Raw genomic sequence first — 20,504 nt, 5'->3', positions numbered from 1 at the left:
GTGGGTGGAAAGTCTTGTGGATCCAGTAGTGGTGGAAGCATCTCAGTGCTGGCAGGGGTCTCCCCGTGGCTCCTCCAGCTCCAGGGCTCTGGCTCCATCAGTGTAGCTCCATGTAGCTTGTCAATAGGAATGTCTCATAGCAAGCCTGTGTGTCTGGCCTCCAGGGAAGAAGACAGGAGTTCCCAGAATCCTCAGGAGAAGGCCATGCCCACACAGAGGCCTATTGGCTATGACCTGATGACAGGCTAGATTCCACCCCGTCGCAAGTTGACAGATCATGTAACTGCCACCGGTAGGGAGATGGAAACGTTACCTTTAGAAATGTATAGACCAAGATGAAGGCTGATGTCCAAAACAATAGTTTCACACTTTGATTTTTTGTTTATAAAGGTTTCTGTGATTTACTATGAGTCAGACTCAACTCAGTGGCACTGGGTTCTGGATTTTGGTTTTGTGGTTGTGTAGATTTTAAATGTACCCTAATATATATGTACATGTGTACATAATTGTCATCCGAACCATCTGAGATACTCTTTTTTTGTGTGTGTTTGTCACTTGGTCCAGGCTATGTCCACTGAGTGGAGTGTTATAATCTATTCCGTTGGCTTTATGAAATGATTTAAGAATGCCTCTTTGCTTTCAGCTCCTGCATTAGTTCACCGTGTTTACTTGGGTGCCTTTCATCTGGATCTGGAACTATTCCTTCATGACTCTGACAGTTTTTAAAAACACGGTTTTGTTATTTGTGCCTCCACTTAAAAAGAAAAGGTTCCTCATTTGGGGTGTATCCACGGTTGGATTTAAGCTGTGCGTTCCTGGCCCCGGGTCCTGCCTAGAGGTGTGTGTGCTTCCCGGAGCAGCACAGGCGAAGGCCTCACGGGCGATGTTACGCCGCGTGCCGGAGAAGCCAGTCTCCTCCGCGCAGGGAAAGGTCACTTTGGACTCGAAGCCACCCTGCTAGGTTGTAATCCTTACAAGGAGTCATCACCAGAGCCTTCTCTGTGGAGCCACTTGGTGGGGGATAAAGCCCTGGGAGCTGCAGCTGATGGTGACCTGGTGTGCTCAGGGCTCCCTTCTCAGCACACAGCTCACCGCCTTTTCTTTCTTTCTTTAATTGATGCACAGTCTGTGGAGAGACACCTTAAGACTGTGAACCCCCCACTACTCTTGGCAAATCGCTGCCCAGATGCGGCGTCCTGTGACGCGGCTTACCGCATCCCATCCTTGCCCCTCCAGCACTGCCTCCCTGTTGCCCTGTCAGGACGCTGCCAGGATTCTCCTGAAAGCCAGAGCCCACCCCTTGCCCTCCTCTGTCAGGAGAGACGAAGGGAAACGTTACATGGCTGGTGAGTTCTTACTGCCGCCTTTAGTTCTGCCTCGTTTGGGGTGCTCAACTGAACCCAGATTGCCCGGGCTGGCCCTGTGTCCTCATGACGTCCTCATCCCCTCTGCTCCCACTCCATTGCCTTGCTTTCTGGAATAGCAAGAGAGTCAAGGCTACTCTTCTATGTGTCCTGCTGCACGCCTGGACTCAGCATTTTCCTGAGCATCCCGGATTGCTTTCAGTGAGAACCGAGATCTGGGTGCCAGCTGTGCTCCTGGATGCTTCTAGAGAGTGTGGCTGCACCTCAGCCCTTTCAGCAGGCACAGGCGGAGACTGAGAGATGTATGTGAATGCGGACACATAGCTCCTATGGGCCACATACTATGTGCACGTTCATACATATACTGCCATGTATGTATGTTAGAAATAATAAGCCCACACCGTTATCCTCTTTTCCTATGAAGCTGTCCCTTGCTTGTTAGAATTCTGAGTCCTATTGATGAATTCAGAAACACTCGTGCTTTATAACTAAAAACATACCATATGTTCTGCAGTGCTTGGCCATTAGCTCAAAGACTGGTGTTTTGAACCTATCAACCCCCCTGCAGCTAAAATGTGGCAGTCTGCTCCCATAAAGATTTCTGTCTTGGGAACCCCGATGAGGCAGCTCTCCTCTGATGATGAATTAGAATAAATTCAACAGCAATGGAGACTAATTTTAACATCTCTAAATAAAGTTTTGATTTTTTTCCATAGTGGTTTATATCTGCTTTTTGAAAGTTCTTACATACCCCCATATTATTGTAAAGATTTTTCCTTCTTCCTATTCTTTATATCTTTTAAATATTTTTTCTTGTTTTATTGTGGTATAATTCTGTCTGGTTTAAATGATAGCAGGTATCCTTGTCTTTCCCCCCCATGTCACAAAGACGATACTGAACATTTACTAGTAAATATAATATAAATGTGACTTCTTTCTGTATTGCTCTCAATTTTTTGGTATATTTCTATTTATCCATTTTCCTGGTAAATGGGCATTTTAGACTATTCTCATTTTTCATTATTATGAATGATGTTGCAAAAACCATTTTTACGTACAGTGTCCTCTGCTGGTGTCAAGTTGATCCCGATGCAGGAGAGCTCCATAGGACAGCATAGAACTGCTCCACAGGGTTTCCGAGACGAGATGTTTTACAGGGACAGACAGGCCCATTGTCCTCTCAGAGTGGCTGATGGGTCCGAAGTGACTCAAAATGTAGATTCTGGAACTAGATCCCCTGAGGTCACGCCCTTATTCTATCATTACTAGTTATGCATATATACCTCGACACAATGGATTGACTGTGTTAGTCTGGGTGGACTAAAGAAACAAATCTAGGGAGACTTGTGTATAAGACAGAGCTTTATATACAAAAACAATTGTATATTGAGAAAATATTCCAGCCAGCCCAGTTCAAAGTCCGTAAGTCTGATATTAGCCCCTATGTCCAGTACCAGTCTATAAATTCCTCTTCAGACTCACACAACATATGCAATGACGCCGAATGGAAGCTCACAGGCCAGTGGGTGGGAAGTCTTGGATCCATGGCAGTGGAAGCATCTCAGCACAGGCAGGCGTCTCCACATGGCTCCTCCAGTTCCAGGACTCTAGTCTAGTGTGGCTCCATGTGTCTTCTCACCAGGAATGTCTCCCAGGGAGTGAGCATGTGTTCCGCCTCCAGCGAGCTATTTATCTCCTTAGTACCTCCAAATGAGGACATCGAGCTGCGACCTGATTGACAGGCTAAACTCCACCCCTTCACTCTTCAGTCTCAAATTGACAGCAGACCCAGTGACTACAATGATGGGCTCAAACAAAACCACAGTTGGAGGGATGGCCCAGGACTCTATTGTACACAAGGCCACCATGCATGAGAACCCATTGGGATTAATAGGAGTACCAGCGGCTATGTTCTTGTGAGGACTGTACGGTATATGTAATGAGCACAGACCAGTGTTTGCCATGTAAGTAAGCACTCAGTCATTCGCTGCCATTATTAGTAGTACTGATACTATTATTACTAAGGCTAATTGTACTACTGCTAATAACAACCACTACTCTTTCATACCATCTTGAGTATGCATGGGAGTTTCCTAGCTACTTTACGTACCTACGAGTGCTTTTATCAGTTTGCTCCCCTACCAGAGGTAGATGAGAATTCCTGATACTTTATGCTCTTCCAGGGCGATCATTGCTCTTACAAAATGTCAGATCTGATCCCTTGTTGATTGTGTATTGCTATGTATATCTTTCTGAAGATCGATCTACGATAAGGAACTTACCATATATATTCGAGTACAAGCCGACTCCAGGTGGGCTGACACAGCGGCGTGGGGACAACTGTGACGGTTGAGGGGGTGCAGGACCGTGCGGTGTTTCGTTCTGTTGTGCATAGGGGCGGAGCCCACTCGATGACGACCAAAAGCCTCAACAACATTATTTCCACCGACAGGGTTTTGGATCTTTTTAAGTTTGTCATTAGTCAACTGGAAGCCAAGTTATATGAACTACTGGGTACCGGTCATTGAATGAATGTCCTCTTAAAATCAGAAGGAATACACTTTCCATACCTCAGAATAGGGGCTTTCAAATGTTTTTGACCATGATCCACTCACTGGCTGCCATCGAGGTGGTGCCGACTCAGTGACCCAGAGGACAGGGTAGAGCCGGCCCCGTGGGTTTCCAAGACCTCACTGTCTATGGAAGCAGAGAGCCCCGTCTTTCCTGCGCAGAGCGGCCGGTGGTTTCCACCTGCTGACCCTGCTGATCGCAGTCCAGTGGGTCACCACCATGGCACCAGGGCTCCTCGTCACGGTCTAGCACACACCTGACATGCATGTAAGCAGGCCTCTCTGCCCGCCCCTCTCCCACTTCCCTTCCTCCCTGGAGTCCAGTGTGGTTTCTGGGTTTCCTTTCGTCACGCTTGCAGCAAACACTGATCGACCTTGGAGCCGGGGATGTAGCACATCCGGATCAACAGTGAGATTGTAAATACACAAATTACTGCCCCGCACTTCAGGATTCAGACTTTCCAGGAGCAAAGTAGAAACACCTGCAATTTTATAACTCTATGATTAATTCTGAGAATCATTTACATGTAGGAACAAAGTGAACTTTTAGCCTGACTTGGGAGCCTTCGGCTCTGCCCTTGGCTCACTATAACCAGCCTCCCCCTCTGCTGTCCTCCTCCCAGCTTCCTCCCTTCCCTTCTGATGAGCTGCTTCCAGTGCGGTCCGGGTGAGTAACTCTGTGTCGTTTCTTTGCTTTTAATTCCTTGGCCTGCCTTTCACCCGTTGGTCCAGGGTCCTTTGAGTGCTCCCTCTGCTTTTACACAATGTGCAGCACATAATCTGTGTTTGCAAAATAAATGTGTGAATGTGTCCATTACTATCATGGGCACAGTAGGAAACTTACAGAGAAGAACGTTCTTGTTCAGTGGAGGTATGGGAAATGTGCAGTGAACGATGCACTGAGTTGCTAACCTCTCGGTCAGTGGTTTGAATCCACCAGTTGCTCCGCAGGAGGAAGATGAGACTGTGTACTCCCTAAAGATTGAAAGGCTTTCCTAGAGGACCGCTGTAAATCAGAATGAACCCCATGCCCGTGAGTTTGGCTTGTTGAAGGAGTGTATACTTTCCATCTCTAAACACCCCTGCCACCACGGCCATTCCGACTCGGCGACCACGGGACAGAGCTGGCCGCGCTGCTCCCAGTTGCTGAGACTGCAGGTCATTGCAGGCGTAGAAAGCTTCTTTCTCGCCTGGAGTGGCTGCTGGGCTCAAACTGCCAAACTTGCGCTTAGCAACGCAACCCTTAAGCGGCCAGGGCCCCGTCGACTGTGTGTCTTTCATTAAATAAATGGTGTGGCCCAGTGAGGAAAGACAGGTCTTTACGCCATTTCTGCAGCAACAATATTTTATTCTGACACTGAGTGGCTAAATAAGCTGCGTCTTTGTACAGGCTGTAATTAGTCTTTGGCAGTAGTTACACAACATTTCATGATGAAACGTACTCACAAAACGTTACACAAAACATTAAGCAGCTCTTTAAAATTTAGAGTTAATTTACCAATTGTCGAATAAAAATCTCACCAGCTTAAAAAAACACAAAAGCCCCAGTTTGTTAATTTGCTTCCATTTTCATGATGCATCTTAATAATGTCAAGCACATTTGAAAATTAGACAACGATCGCTTCAAATTACACACATCCTCTTTGGTTCATCCCGCTCACTTATTACCCATGGCGAGCCACCAGGTCCAGTGGGCGTTCTTTCAGAACGCACATGCACTCCACCACTGCCCTCCTTACTTGGCACTGCGTCACGCAAGCCATACTAGCGTCCTGCTTGAATCCTGTTAGAGCCCAACAAAACCAGGCCTTTGGACCCACCTCTCGCCCCAGGGCCCTCCCCACTTCATGCTCAGGAAGAGTCTGTAGGAAGTCTGTTTTCCTACTTCCTTTTGCTTCAAAGCTTCTGGTTGGTCTCTGTGGTCTCCAGGCGAACGTCAGGATCCACATTGTGACTTTCGAAGCTTTGCATCCTTTGGTTCCACCATACTTGACCCAACTTGCTTTCCAGTGCTCCTGAGGGTTAGCCTGACATAACCTTAAATTTGTCATGCCTGTTTGCTCTTTGCAAACACTTTCCACCTATTTAGCTCCCCAATCATGTCTGTTCCATAAAGTTCTGTTATACGTTGTCTTCTGCATAGTCATCACTGAATACAGAAAGCGGAGCATGGAGTCTCAGGGTCCATGTAGAACGTACCTACGTGGACAGGAGCATTCTACTTAGAAGCAGGTCTGTGGTGGACTCACAGTGTGGGATACAAACCCTGGGCCGACCTGCTGCTACCCTTACATTGCTGTACTGAGTATCTCCTGAGTACTTGTACTGTGTGCCAAGTACTGGGCTAGGTGCTGGGAAACCAGCAGTACGGATAACCGACACAGTTCCTGCTCCGGTGGAGTTTAGTGGGGCAGACAAATCAAATTCATGTAGTGCCATGAAGGAAAGTCAGCGGTGCATGATGGGGGAGATGAGAAGCTATTTCAGATAAGGCAGGGAAGCCACTTCAAAGAAAGGGAGGGAATAGCGGTGGGAGTGTGTGTGGAGGAGTAGGCAGGCGGGGAACAGCAAGTACAGACACCCCGAAGCAGTGGTGTTTGGCTTATCCAGGGAACAACCCAAAGCTTCTGCACAAGCAACACGGCCATGAGAAGTCAGCACTTGCATGTTTACCACCCTCTAGGGACAGCAATCTTAAATCTCCGCAACTATATTCTATTGATCTTCACGTTTACCAGTGCTTTCAGAAACATTTTGTTGATTAATAATACACGATTTACACCAATCTTAAGTGATTTAAGTCAATTTTAGTTGTTAGTTTTTGCTTCCAGAGCACCCAGCATCTTCAAAATTTTGTTACTCATTATTGCCCTCAAAAAATAACACTTACATCGATACTGTGGTTTCCAGAGTAATTTCTCCCAGTTTGAAGCAGGGATTGGTTACCATGTAACCATGTTTCCTAACAGATGGAAAATCCCGATGTTTCCACATAGCCTCCCAGCCCCACCAGTGTGGGAAAGAGGCAGGTTCCTGAAGCCTAAGTGGTAAACATACATACATACATACATAATAAATAAAACGGTGTCCTCTCTGGAGTTTTAGGTTAGCATTCTAATTTGCAAAGCTTAATCACTGAGGTTTTCCTAAGGTATATGCATAACGGAAATAGTTCTCTTTTGGAGACTGGGGAAAAGCAACACAGCACTTTACAGATGATTGTGTACTGAGCTGATACTTAATGTTTATATTTTTTACAACCACATTTAACTGCCTTTAAAGAAGTGGCTCTCAGGGTTCCTGATGCCGCAACCCTTTAATACAGTTCCTCATGTTGTGACCTCCCAATAATAAAATTATTTTCGTTGCTACTTTATAACTGCAGTTTTGCTACTGTTATGAATTGGGTGACCCACGGGTTGAGAACAGCTGCTTAATGGCATCGTGTAAGTGAATACTCATTCTTTAGTGTAGGGCTTGGGAGGTAGTCAGTTAAGATTCTCAAGGAAATCTGGTTTTTAAAATATTTACCCCGTTGTCTTTTGTTCGGATTTCGTGGGTAGTGGTATGGAAAAGAGAAAATAAGAGTTACGTATTTCTGCTTGATAGAAAAAGCAGCCCTTGTCGCCCTGGCTAGCAGAAGCAGGCAAACCCGCCAAGAGCGTGCTCTACAAGGACAACGCTAGCTGTGGAGCTCATGGGGACCCTGACCATCTCCCTGGACTTGCTCATAACCATGCAGAATGTCAAGCTATTAGCGCTCCTGAAAGGTGTATGGATTTTTGTCCTGAATGTCCTGTCAGTTTTATCTTGCACTTTGAAGAAACCGATTCTGGTTGTCTTAAGGTCTGAGCTGTTGACCACAGTGTTCAGTGAGTACGTTCCGGCCCACAGCAGCTCCGGCAGGATAGAGTCCAGATGCTCCCCTGGGCTTCTTGTGTTGCGATTCCTCTCAGAGCAGCTCACAGGTCCTCTCTATTGTAGACTTGAACCACGAGCCTTCTGGTCAGCAGCCAAGCCTTCGGTCGCTGTGCCACCAGGGATTCCCGAGCTGAATGGACTTGTTTTAAAATGCAAAAGTTAAGCTCTGCATCAGTTTGTTTGCTTCCTGGCTACGTTATTTCACACTGGCTTGGTTTCTAGTCATCTCTAGAAATGGATTTCCATACCTGATTTTATGCCCATGTGACTTTCGCTACAGCATGGTCAGTGCCCCTTACTCTGTATTGAGTTTGCCCAAGGACTGGCAAGGCGGCACTGGGCCTGAAGCTGGAGGGAGTGGCGGACGAAGGAGCGGAGGTGGGAGGTCGCTCGTGCTCCCTGACCTGAGGGTACGAGGAGCGGCTCAGGTTCCAGTCGACAGCAGTGAGTTGGAGATTCCTCTAGGCTGTGTCCATATGCTGTGACTGGCGTTTTTAAGAGCTCGCTCTGGCTACGGAAAAGCAACCGCAGCAGCAGGGACCAGAGAGGAGGCTCTGGCTCGTGGCACCTCCACCCACATCAGAACAGAGCACCGCCTCGCCTGGTGCTCCCTCACAGCCGTGCGTGCCCCAGTCCACCGGGATGGACATGGTGTGCCAGGAGAGCCTTCTAACCTACGCTGCTTCGGGTTTTCATGGTCTGATTATTCAGGAGATCGCCAGGCTTGTTCCGAAAGCCCAGGTGCTCCACGGAGAGCTGTCCATTGTGGTCTGAGACACTGGTGGCAGCTTCCAGCGTCATAGCAACATGTAAGCCACCAGTGTGATCACTCTGGGTCAGTCACTGAAGAGACGGAAAGGGGAGGACAAATTCAGGGCATGCTTTGCAAGCAAATGAAAGTTAGCAAGTTTTGGTGACAATTATGCTCAGACCCCATCACTCAAGGTCAAGTTGCCAGCTGCTGCAGTGGCTGCCTTGCGTCTTCCTGATTGTGTGATTTCTGTCGATTGCCCGTGATGTTGGTTTGCCGTCTCAGGTGGAGGTTTGGGCTTGTCTTGTAATAAAGTGAGGAAGGGTTAGTCAAAGTTCTGCCAGTCTAAACATAGAACGTTTCCAGGTTGACGAGACTTTAACGGTGATGTTATGACACTTTTCTAAACCTTGACTCAAATGGCAGTAATGTTAGAACGTTCAGTACAGAAGCATTTCCATGCTGCTTCACATGACAGACCGGAATCTCACCTCTCCCACATCTCCACGAGTAGATAAGCAAGTCTTTGCTTGATAAGGGCCTAGTGATTGACACCAGGGTCCCTCAACGGCCTCTCTGCCGACATTTGGGGCTAAGTAATTCTGTTAGTGCTTTGCAGTGTGACTCCCCACGTGTGGCCACCCAAAATGTCTCACAGCATTGCTGAAAGTCCCTGAGGACAAACTTGTCTCGATTGAAAACGACTAGTTTATCCTAAGCCACAGAACTCCCTAACATAGGATTAACAATGACTGATAAACATTCATAAGCACTGATTACCAACTCCCAGCTCACTGCCATGGAGAGCCGGTTCTGGCTCATACTGGAACCAGTAGGCAATTGGTTAATTTTAAGATCTAAATTTATAAATCCAAAAGTATGTAAATGCCTTTTATTTAAGTTAATGAATATAAATATGCACCCACTTAACTAGATGATGTTGGGCTGTGGTCTTTTCTTTAAATATGAATTTGCTGGCTTGATTTCCCAGTAGACATGGTACATACATAATACATTTAATATTATTTCTGGTTTCAGGTACTTGAGTAATGCAAGAATTGGAATCTGCTCAGATTCTTGCTTTTTATTGACACACAATTTTGTCCACTCTATCACACTTTTCTCCTTGTACCTAATTTAACATTTGGCCCTATTTGGGGCAAGTAGCTTGCAGTAAGCATTTTTAATTAATTCAGCCTAGCTTGCCAATAGAGCTAGAAGTCCTGTACACTCACAGGTCATGGGCTGCTGAATAGTTAATGACCATTAATGTCATGTCAAGTGACCATTGTGGCTAGCTCTCTGCGAGGACACAGAGCTCCTGGGGAGGGCAGCACACAGGCCGCAGGAGAGAGAAGCCAGTCTTGGAGGGGTGCCCCATTCTTGAGAGGTAGGCCCAGCCATGCAGCCCTACCAGGTGGAGATTGTACCTCAACTAGAACAGCAATACATTAATGGGCACGGTTTGAGATGCTGTGTGCCAGGCCCTTTGAACACACGGCCTCATCCAGTCGGCATAGACCTAAGTAGGTAAGAGTATTTTAGAGATTAAAAAAGCTTGAATCTCAAGTTAAGTAATTTGCTGAACAGCAAAGAATCAGGAAATATTGGGACTGAGATTTGAAATCGTCATTCCCACTCATTTTTGCGAATCTGTTTTAAAATTTGATCTGATGGCATAGTGGAGAACTGCTTGGCTGCTAACCCAAAAGTTGGTGCTTCAAATCCAGCAGCCACTCCTTGGAGAAGAAAAGTGGCAGTCTGCTCTGATAGGAATTACTGTGCTGGAAATCCTCCTGGGTAACAATTCAATTCTACTCTGTCCTAGGGTCATTTCAAGTTAGAATCAACTGGACAGCAATGGTAATTAAAAACAATTGCGTATATTCTAATATGTCTCCATCTTTATTTTAAAATAATAAACTTCAAAACAACTTTAATGAGATTTCGTTATTTGGCATATCTCAAAACTAGCACTTGAATAGTTTCTAAAACCATTAATGGAACTATAGTTTTTCCAGTCAGCATTACTTGCAAAGATAAACCACAACCCTCCTCACTGCCATCCAGTCGGCTCTGACAGAGGGCACAGGCAGAAGTGCCCGTGCGGGTTTCCAGATTAACTGTCCAGAGAGAGTAGAGAAAGCCTCGCCTTTCTTCCGTAAGATGAATCAACTGGACGTCCACCTGAATGGATCGTTTTTAATGAAACTTTCAGCTCCCTGAACAGTTAAGCATCATGTGAAAATAAATCAAAGGGTGTTCACTTGAATGGTTTGGAAAGCTGACTCAGGCTCCACCTGTTCCAGTTCTCACTTCCTATTTTCTGTTACAGGAGACGAGTACGATGTATGTGCCATTTGTCTGGATGAATACGAGGAGGGAGACAAACTCAGAATTCTTCCCTGCTCTCACGGTATGAATCACTTACCTACGGGCTTCCATTTGCGTCACGTGGAAGCATTCACATTCAGAATCCTATTTGAAGGGCCAAGGCAGAAAATCGTCCTTAGGACTGGGCGTGCTGGTCTGTGCTAACCAGTGGTCTCATTAACGGGTGAACCTGTCTTAGAAAACGGTACCAACTTTCTTCTGCCCCTACCTGCGTCTGGAATCACAGAATACCCAAGGCAAAAGAGATGAGCAGTAAGGCCCTCAACCACAGCAAACTAACCCAAATCCTCCGTTTTGCTCCAACAGCTTACCACTGCAAGTGTGTTGACCCCTGGCTAACCAAAACCAGAAAAACCTGCCCCGTCTGCAAGCAGAAAGTCGTTCCTTCCCAAGGCGATTCCGAGTCTGACACAGACAGTGGTCAAGAGGACCACGAAGTGTCAGAGAACACCCCTTTACTTAGACCTTTGGCTTCCGTCAGCACCCAGTCCTTTGGGGCGTTGTCGGCATCCCACTCACACCAGAACACGACGGAGTCGTCTGAGTACGAAGACGACAGTGACAGCAGTGAGGCGGAGAATGAAATTAACGAACACGATGTGGTGGTCCAGTTGCAGCCCAGCGATGACCGGGATCACAACATCGCGAACACGGTGTGAGCGGCACAGTTGGGCTGGTTTATTGCTCCACTGAAATTGGACTTAGGTATATCTTTTTATTTCTTGCCTCCCTTCAGAGATTTCTGTAGAAGTAACTTGTTTTTCAGTATACCACAGTTCAAGTGGAATGCAGAAACAGGCTTTTTGATCCAGCATCTGTCGGTAGGAGGGTCTGTCAGTCCACAAATAGAACGGTGCTGTGAACGCCAGCATCGACTCTCCTTTGGGAATGGAAAATAGCCAAAACATTTTTTTTAAATCCTCAGAGCTTGCAATTAAGACCTAGATAACGGTATGCAAATATTTTGTCTTACACAAAAGTTGCTGCCACCTAGCATGAGCTAAGCCAACTCTCAATAAAGTCACCTAGACTTGCTGAATTAGGATGTTTTTTTCTGGAAATTCCCCAAATGACCATCACTGAGAGGCGGCAACAAGGCAGTTTACTCTCTGCTTCCTACAAGGGAGGCAGACCCAAAGCTGCCTTCGTACTTCCAGTGCCCGAGTAGTCTTACCGTGCCAGGAACGGTTAGTACTAGAGCAGATTCAAAAAACAACACGAAAGTTTAGGGTTTTTAATACTATAGTGTTATGTATGAATTTGATTCAGCAACTAATGTCTCTGGACTCTGCTTACTGAATTTCAGCATCCTTGGGTTTTGTGTGGTTGCGATCAAAGCAAACAAACTAAAAATACTGAACTTTCAGCAACTGTTCATACTCAGATCATATACCTCGTAATAAGAGCATCTCATGCCAATTAGCCTGGCTAAATTATGTATAGAGGAAATTATTCAAGTATTGGATTTAATAATAAGTGCTGATTGTTTAACAGAGCTAATGATGTATTAACAATGTATTATGAAAAGCTAAATTATACATTATTGTAACTATGTAGAAAACACAGACCTAAGTATAATCAAAATGCTAAGAATTTTTATATGGCCTTGTAAGGAGAATTTAAATGTTAATAAACACGTTTTCCACTTTTAAGAACCAGCAAGTGTTTGTTCTATTGTAGTCTTACTTACCACATGTGCCTTATTCGAATGAAGTGCTACAAAGGTATGACTGGAGACCGAGAAATACCTTTTATCTTTGTATACAAGGCAACTGGTTCACAAGCAATTAAAAATGCTTAAAATAGGACCACAGCCTTAATGATCCCAACAGTAGTGGGCCTTGTGGTACCCAGTTGTAAGTCATGGTACATCCTTACGCAGACTGTGCAGTGCTCAAAGGGCAGACTTGCCTTTACGGACATGGGGAAATGATTATTACAGAGTAAAACACTACTAAGCAATGTAGGAAGAAGGTCTTGTGAAAAATTATGAAAAGGACGAAGTATTTTTTAACTTAGAAGGTTGGACTCCTTTATCTACTGTTTCCAATCTCTCCTATCCTCCCCGTTTATAAACAAGCCCAAGAAACAGGATATCAAATAACCTTCTTAGAAAATCCTGTAAGGTGATGGTTTTACCATAGTAGTTATAATAAAGCGGAACTGGGCACACTTGTATGCCCCCCACCTTCCTACTCCTGTAAGGTCATTTGCATAATTTAACATCTAGGTAGGATGTGAGAACAAAATGCAGGTGCAAGTGCCTGGCACAGTAACTGAGACAGAAAGTTAACTGGCATGGAAGGATGTGACGAGCGTTGGATATGGTACTCCCTCGGCCCAAATTCAGTTCAGATCACAGACCGGGTTCCTTTTCAAAACATCTTGAAACTCTACACAATTAGTTATAAAAAATTATGTAGTACCTTATTTGACGGCACTGATTAGCCAGTTAATTGCTTCCCTTAGTATCCATGCCAGATCGTTTATAGTTCCTTCTGAAGAGGGCATTGAGTACAATTAAGATTCACTTTGTTTAAAAAAAAACACCTTCCTAATTTGTAATTTTCCCAAGCGTAAAAGTAGTATTAAACACTAGACATCAAAATAGTCAACTGGAAACTTACCCCAGAGATAAACTTATCAACTTATCACCGGCTTCAGAAATGTTTGTAAAATGCCAGTGTGTTTTCCACCTTGTGCGTCTGTGTCGACAGGGGTGTAAGCTGTGTGAGAAGAGTCGACGGCAGGCATTGTGTTCACTCTTCATTTTATCCTTTCGTCAGCGCATCCAAGTGGAGCTTTGTTGAAGTACTGTGAGGTGGACTTTCGATACACGCCCGTGCCCCCCTCAGCTTCCTTGCGCGACATGCGAAGTATGCAAGTATGCGCATGTCTGTAGTCGTCACTCGCAATAGCTGCCCTGTCTTCCACTCCGTTCCCCACCCTCACATCCACTTACCCACCACAGCCTTTCACTCGGAAAGGGTTTCACAATGCTCACCACCTTTGTAGGTGTTCCTGCAAAGATGGACCACCTCAGACACCTCACACATGCTTGCTGTGACTCGGAATTAGCTCAGCGGCAGATTTGGTTAAGCCCTTCACCAACTATGGTGTTTTACTGTACAGTCTCAAATCATCACAACAGCCACTTTCTCATTTAACACCTTTTGATCCTGCGAGCCCTGTGGGACTGCTAACTGCCAAGGTGTCCCCCCGGTTTGAGAGCACCGCCTCAGAAAGACGGCTTCCCACTCCCCTAAAGAGGGACAGTCAGCAGTTCTCCGTCTCCGAAGGCCACGCAGTTTGGCGCCGACTCGAAGGAAGGAGCTTTTGCTTGTCCTAGCCAGGGATCTCACAGGTCAATTAGCTCCCAATACACTTCTGTTCTTCTTTAGGGAGTTCTAGGGCTTGCCCAACCACTGAAGGAGCCCCACATCCTCTATCTTCCACTTCTGTATCCCTCTAGGGACAAGTCAGGGAACTCTGGTGATGCTACGAGGAATGCACCAGGCAGCCAACCTTAGGCAGTTCAAATCCACCGGCTGCTCTTTGAGACAAAAGATGAGGCTACTGCTCCCATTAAGATTTACAGCCTCTGAAATCTTAAGTAGTTCTACTCGGTCCTATAGGGTCACTATGAGTTGGCATTAACTCAGTGGCAGTGGGTTTAGTTTTTTCAGTTAATGTACTTGTCCTGATGCCTGGCAACTTGTCATGGACACCCAAAGGAGCTACAAGAGTGTCGAGACCCTTGTTGGCTCAGGGTCTCCATATCACTCACTAGTTAACTCATTTCTAGGTATTAGCAACATGAGGAAAATATGTGAGGGTAAGTCCACTTTCCTTGTGTAAGCCTGAAATCTATTTTTCAATAGAGTACTGCCCATTAAAAAAAGTCCCAGACACTGATTTTATTAATAATAAACATGGCTTGAAATAAAAGTATGCCATCAGGTTTCAAAAACAAAAACTGCAGGTGTTTGTGTTACTGCAGGTAGACTAGTTTATTCTGTAGGTTTCCTCTGTGTCAAAAATCAACCTTAACAGTGAGCCAGCAACTGACACAAACAACCAGAGTCTCCATTATTTGGTTGGAATAAATTTATTTCATCTGTCTGTAAACAAGGTGTTTAATAGTTATGGCATTTTTTTAAATGCATATTAAATCAGATGAGTTAGACTGTATCCCGGATGTAACAAAGTGCAGGGAAAGAAATGGACAAATCAGCAACAAGATTGGTTTTGAAATCTGTACATTATCCACAAGGCCCAAACAATAGAAGCAAATACTAGAATGTCCCTAAAGTAGTGCCATTCGAAAGAAATCCTTAATAAGTCAGTTAAAATCCATCTCACAATAGCAACAGTTCATTTTAACAATAGTATGGCACAGAATACATATGAAAAATTCATCACAAGACAGCCAAGTCCACAATAATGAACTTCATATAAAACCTCAAGCTGCAAGTAAAAGTTGGTCCTATGAAGAACAGATCGGACACACTCCAGATGGTTATTTGGGATACCTGATGCCCACAATGCCAGCCTTTGTCAGTCAGTTTTACTACAGAGTGGAGCTGGTGTGCAAAGAAAAAGACAGGAACACAAATCTGAGCTATTGCAATGATGGAATGTCCGGGGAGCCAGTCAGTGTGGCTGCTGTACGGTCACGCGAGGAAGTGCCTTTTGCTCTTCTTCTGCACTTGCACTCTGTACGGCAGGCAGGTGCTGGGAAAGCAGTATTGTCTCAGGAGCGACCAGACTGAAAGCAAACTACGGCAGCTCTCTTAGCTCGTCAACAGAAGGGGTACTAATTGGTTAAATAAACCAGGCACTGCGTAAGAGAGATGGAAGCAAACCGAATGCGCTGTGTGTGCAGAGGAAGGGATGGGACAACAGGAGTGAAGGAAAGAGGCATGCACGTTTCCCTCCCAACCATGCGCAACAAAAGGAAGACTAAGTGAGCCGAGTAGATGCTCAAAGTGCTGAAAAGACGTCGATCAAATTAGAGATTGTACAACCGGCACCTTGCTTAGTTATTACCTTATTTTAGTATTCGATATCCCATTAATTGCTAAGACAAAGTGATGCCCAACTTGGCATGCCCCCTCCCCCCAAATTTCAAGGTATCATGCAAATCATTATTGTGCTGCAATTATTTTGCCAGATAAGGGTTGGTTACATACAGCGGTTAACATACAAATGAGCCATTGGACAAACAGAACTGTGACATTAAAAAAACTAGGTAAAGGAAAATGAGCTACCATCTCAAGTCTGGTAGTACTGTGACCATAACTGGGATGGTGATGCGGACAGTTGCTAGGTAGATGGGGAGAGGCTGCTTACACGTCAGACCTCCTCAGGTATAAAGCGAGTTCATATGCTTTCTTGTTAAGTGTGCCTCCGTGGACACCTTCCTTTCCCATGACTATAACCAGTGCTGGAGTACACAGGGGAACAAAACAAAAGTGAACAGAATTATTTAAGGGGGGAGGGCAGAAAGAAAGACACCTTTCCCCACCAACAGAGGGATACAAAGGAGACACAGGTTCATACCCCATCACCCTGCATTGCTAATAAAATTTCCAAATTTAAGACTCAAGCTTACAGCCGCTAGGAAAGTTTAAGAGCAATTTCCCCTAATACTTAACAGTCTGCCTAGCAGCTAGAACCCAGAGTCTCTCAAGTACTTTGCCATTGAGTATGCCTTCTTATTCAATCCGCCTCCATGGACCCCTTCTTTTCCCATTACAAAGACCAAGACTGAAAGAGAAAGGAGAAAAGTGTTTCAAAAGAAAGGTTAATCAAGAAAGTCACACACAGAACTCAGATTAATAAGTTAACATCAAGTTAGTTTCCCGGGAACTGTCGAGCACTGAAGCGGATGGATCTCGGAAAGGGAGTGCTCTCGTACTAGGAATGCGCTCAAGCAGCATCCAGGACCTGAGCCCAGTCCACGCCGCTCCACGCCTCTGTGCAACTACCTGTCCACCAGCCGCGGGCCGTCTGAACAGTGACCCGAGGACAAAGCAACAACACCTGGCTGCTGGGCCAAGTACTGGCCGCAGCAAGTACTGGTCACAAAAATGAAATGAGAGTAGTGATCCATTTACAAATTCCCCACAAACGTAACATGCTGGATGAGTGCAAGGTCATTGTCTGATCAGTGAGGCTAAATGTGTCTCTTCCAGAGGAAAGCCAAGACCAAATGTCAAGACACCATCCTCAGGGTCATTGAAAACATCTGAGGCATGTAGGCACTGCTATCTTCACTGTGCTGTGCTTTGAATCTGGTCTCATGCAAATCCCTAGAATCGCTCTCTAGTCAGATATTACACCCGCTGCCACTAGAGGTCAGCAGTATTATATGGGACAAAAACCTCATCCTGCTTTTGTCGCAGGGTTGACGCTTCCTTTAACATCTGTCTCCTCTGCTCGGCTAATGTTTAGAGATTTGTCTGTTTCAAAATCATCTAATTGTGTCAGAGAGAAACACTGGTAAGTCAAAACTTGCATTAGCATCAGAGTAACTTCAGAGGGAGTTGGTAGAGCAACAGTGTTAAATTACAGCTCAACCTCTTCAAGACCCTTCATGTGCTAAATCTGTCCTTACACTTATGTGTGGAGTCTGCTTCGGTGAGATTGCTCCCAAAACTCCAAACTGCCTGCCAGCAAGTCGATCAGGACTCTGTGAAAGCAGGCAGGACAGACAGCCTGTGGGTTTCCAAGACGGTGAGGCTTTCCTGGAGTACAGGTACAAAGCCGCATTCATCTTTCTCCTGAGGAGCAGAGGATGGTTTTGAACTAGCAGCCTAATGCACAACGCCTAGGCCACAAGAGCTCCTGTACTACAGTAGCCTTTTTAATTTAAAATAGTATTTAGATAGGGTAATACATTTAAATGTATATGTAAATCAGTTAGATGCCTTAAAAAAAAACTCCACTTCTAAAAAATTTCTTTTGAACAAGCGGACTTCTTTAGTGAAGAATCTCTACAATGTTGACAAGAGTCAGGTGACACCAGAATGTCTGGACCAAGTATATAAACTGAATGATATTTCCTATTTTTCAAATCGAAGTCACACATACATGAAAATATTTTAAATGACAACTATTAAGGTAAATGTACAACGTTCTCATTTCGAAACCTGCATTCTAGTTCTTTTTCTCTCTCCAGCAATGTTCCTAACTGAAAAATGAGCCAAAGTTAATTCTTCCTTCTTGATGCTGAGTAGTGAGATGATTAAAATGCAAGTAAGAAAGGGAAAAAAACACCCCAAATTCAAAGATGCAAAGTGATTAGATTTAAATAATTTAGTGCAGTGGACTATCATTTGGCATGTCAAATAACGTAAAAGACAAATTTAGACTTTAAGTTTACTGAAAGCTGCAAATGAAGCCATGACACATGGAAATTCTATTTTAAAATAAAGCCAGAATATAAAATGCTAGCTTTCGTGTGCAGCAGCTACACACAAAACCTAACGCAGACCTCGTTTCAGTGCTGGGCAGTCCGCAGAAACCTTACTAGCCAGTCCCGACTAACACTTTGATACAAAATGTTAAAGAGATTGCTCATAAGTAGTACGTGGCATGCAGTTCTGAACCCACAATGCTTTGCTTACCTCTGCCAGCTCTGCCGACAGCAACGTTGTACGTCGGCTCCCCACCTTGACTCTTTGTCCGGATGTCCATTGTGCAGTCGCCGTCAACGTACAGACTATCTCTGATCACTGAGCACTTCTTCGCGCCAAGGGTCAAACCGTTGGTAAAGAAACCTTCCCGGTCTTTTCCTACAATCATATCTATTTCTATTGGCTGCCCCCCAAAAAGACAACAAACAAACAAAGGACATGTAGTTAATTCCTTTAAGCCCTCAGCATCATAGGAACGATTATGTGCCAAATTTGAACTGCCACTACAAGACAGCCGTGTTCAACTAATGCAAAAACAAGACTCAGTCTTTTCTACAAAATGATCGAATCCCACGGTTACTGTCAAGTGAGTTGATTCAGATTGTGCTTGGGGTGTGTGTGTGTGTGTGTGTGTGTGTGTGTGTGTGTGTGTCTGCTAATGAAAGGCCGTTCCATACAAAGAATCTTTCTACATGTTTGGTAGTTGACACTTAACACACTGCAAAGTTAAGAATTATTTATAAAGTTTACCATGTGAGGTGGTGTCTGGAGGTGCTATGGACCTCCACTCTGAACAGTTGATCCATCACGTCCAGTCATACAACAGTCATGCTGCACCAAATGCAGAGTTGCTTGCAAATCTCCCAGAATAAGGCCCATGCTGCCGGGCATCTGTCCTCTTCCCTAGGCTGGACAGCCAGCACAAACGGAAACCTCCTCTGTGAGCCTCCATCCCTAGAGCTCAGGACATTTCCAAATTCATATTTCCCTCGTCCCTAGTTCTCTAACCACTGTCCTTTTTCCCTCCCCTCCCACTTCCATCATCAGTTTTCTTTCCCGGCCAACGACAGGAGGGCTCTGTCTGCAGTACTGCGGTCAGCAGTGGTCGGAGGGCGGATAATGGAGGGAGATGGGGAGAGAAACTGAGGAAGCCGGCAGAACCGGAAAGGCAGGGGGCAAACGTGCGTTCTAACACTGCACACGAAGGCAGGCAGGCGGGCAGGCAGGCAGGCGTCGCCCCCATCAGAACTGCACAGTCATAGCAGGCCCAGCCATTTCCAAGCTCGCCCGCAATCTTCCCAGCCAGACAGCGGGAACTCGCACACAAAGACCAGAGCACTGCAGGGAAAAAGTTGATCACCAGATGCCAGTTCTCGGTCAGAATGGGCGCTCTCCACGGGCTAGGCAGGCCCGAAAGCCCGAGCTGTCCAAGAATGGCCTCGACACCATCGGAAGGGGAACCCACGTTAATTAGGTAGGGTTGGAATCATTAGCAGCGCCGTTGGCCGGGGCTCGCGTTTTGGCGTCTGCTTGGAACGGGGAATGGGGCTAAGACATCCGGCAAAGGGGCACGTATTTGCCACCGCCGTCACTATTTTCGAAAAGAGCCTCGGGCGGACAATTGGCGGACACCAAAGACGAAATCTCCCCCAAACGTGCAGGAGCCGAGTCAAAACCCATCAAGGGAGAGGAAAATCGGGCACCCAGATGCACAAATCTCCATCAGCTTCAGAGGGAGGGGCTTGGAGAAGTAAAGTGTTCCCCGGTCTTCCTCCAGGATTGGAAATCCCCTACAAACGACCCCCCCCTTTTTTTTAAAGTGCTGGATTGCGTAACTGGGGATAACGGTCTATCGATGAGTCTCCATAGGAGGAGGAGAGAAATCAATGGCAGTTCGCCATCTTGGAGAATTAAAAAAAAAAAAATCTATACACTCAGAGCTGAAGTCGAGATTCACGAGGCCACCTACGTGGTCCGCGTCCACGCCGCCAAGCCCTGGGGCCTGCACATCAGCAAATCCCCGCAAAGCCGCCGGGGAGCCCGGGGCCCGGCCGCCCCCCACGGCCCCCGGGGCGCGGACCGC

At 45.7% G+C, this 20,504-nt stretch overlaps 2 protein-coding genes across 2 annotated transcripts in view; one reads left to right on the top strand and one right to left on the bottom strand.

Moving 5' to 3' along the window:
- RNF13 (ring finger protein 13) overlaps positions 1-12,658 on the top strand; it is a 45,879-nt gene extending 33,221 nt beyond the window's left edge. Inside the window, exons 5-6 of the mRNA XM_030886959.2 lie at positions 10,942-11,022; positions 11,307-12,658. Of these exons, the coding sequence (XP_030742819.1) occupies positions 10,942-11,022; positions 11,307-11,659 (434 nt within the window). The 3' untranslated portion in view covers positions 11,660-12,658. The remainder of the gene's footprint in view (positions 1-10,941; positions 11,023-11,306) is intronic.
- A 3,697-nt stretch (positions 12,659-16,355) lies between these two features.
- PFN2 (profilin 2) overlaps positions 16,356-20,504 on the bottom strand; it is a 5,482-nt gene continuing 1,333 nt past the window's right edge. Inside the window, exons 3-4 of the mRNA XM_045295004.1 lie at positions 18,632-18,930; positions 16,356-16,769 (exon numbers count right to left, since the gene is read on the bottom strand). Of these exons, the coding sequence (XP_045150939.1) occupies positions 16,672-16,769; positions 18,632-18,930 (397 nt within the window). The 3' untranslated portion in view covers positions 16,356-16,671. The remainder of the gene's footprint in view (positions 16,770-18,631; positions 18,931-20,504) is intronic.

Source organism: Echinops telfairi, unplaced genomic scaffold (assembly GCF_000313985.2).
Source record: "Echinops telfairi isolate 266 unplaced genomic scaffold, ASM31398v2 ScPeMD7_4225;HRSCAF=4972, whole genome shotgun sequence".
Lineage (NCBI taxonomy): Eukaryota > Metazoa > Chordata > Mammalia > Afrosoricida > Tenrecidae > Echinops > Echinops telfairi.
This window is presented reverse-complemented; position numbering and strand designations above follow the sequence as displayed.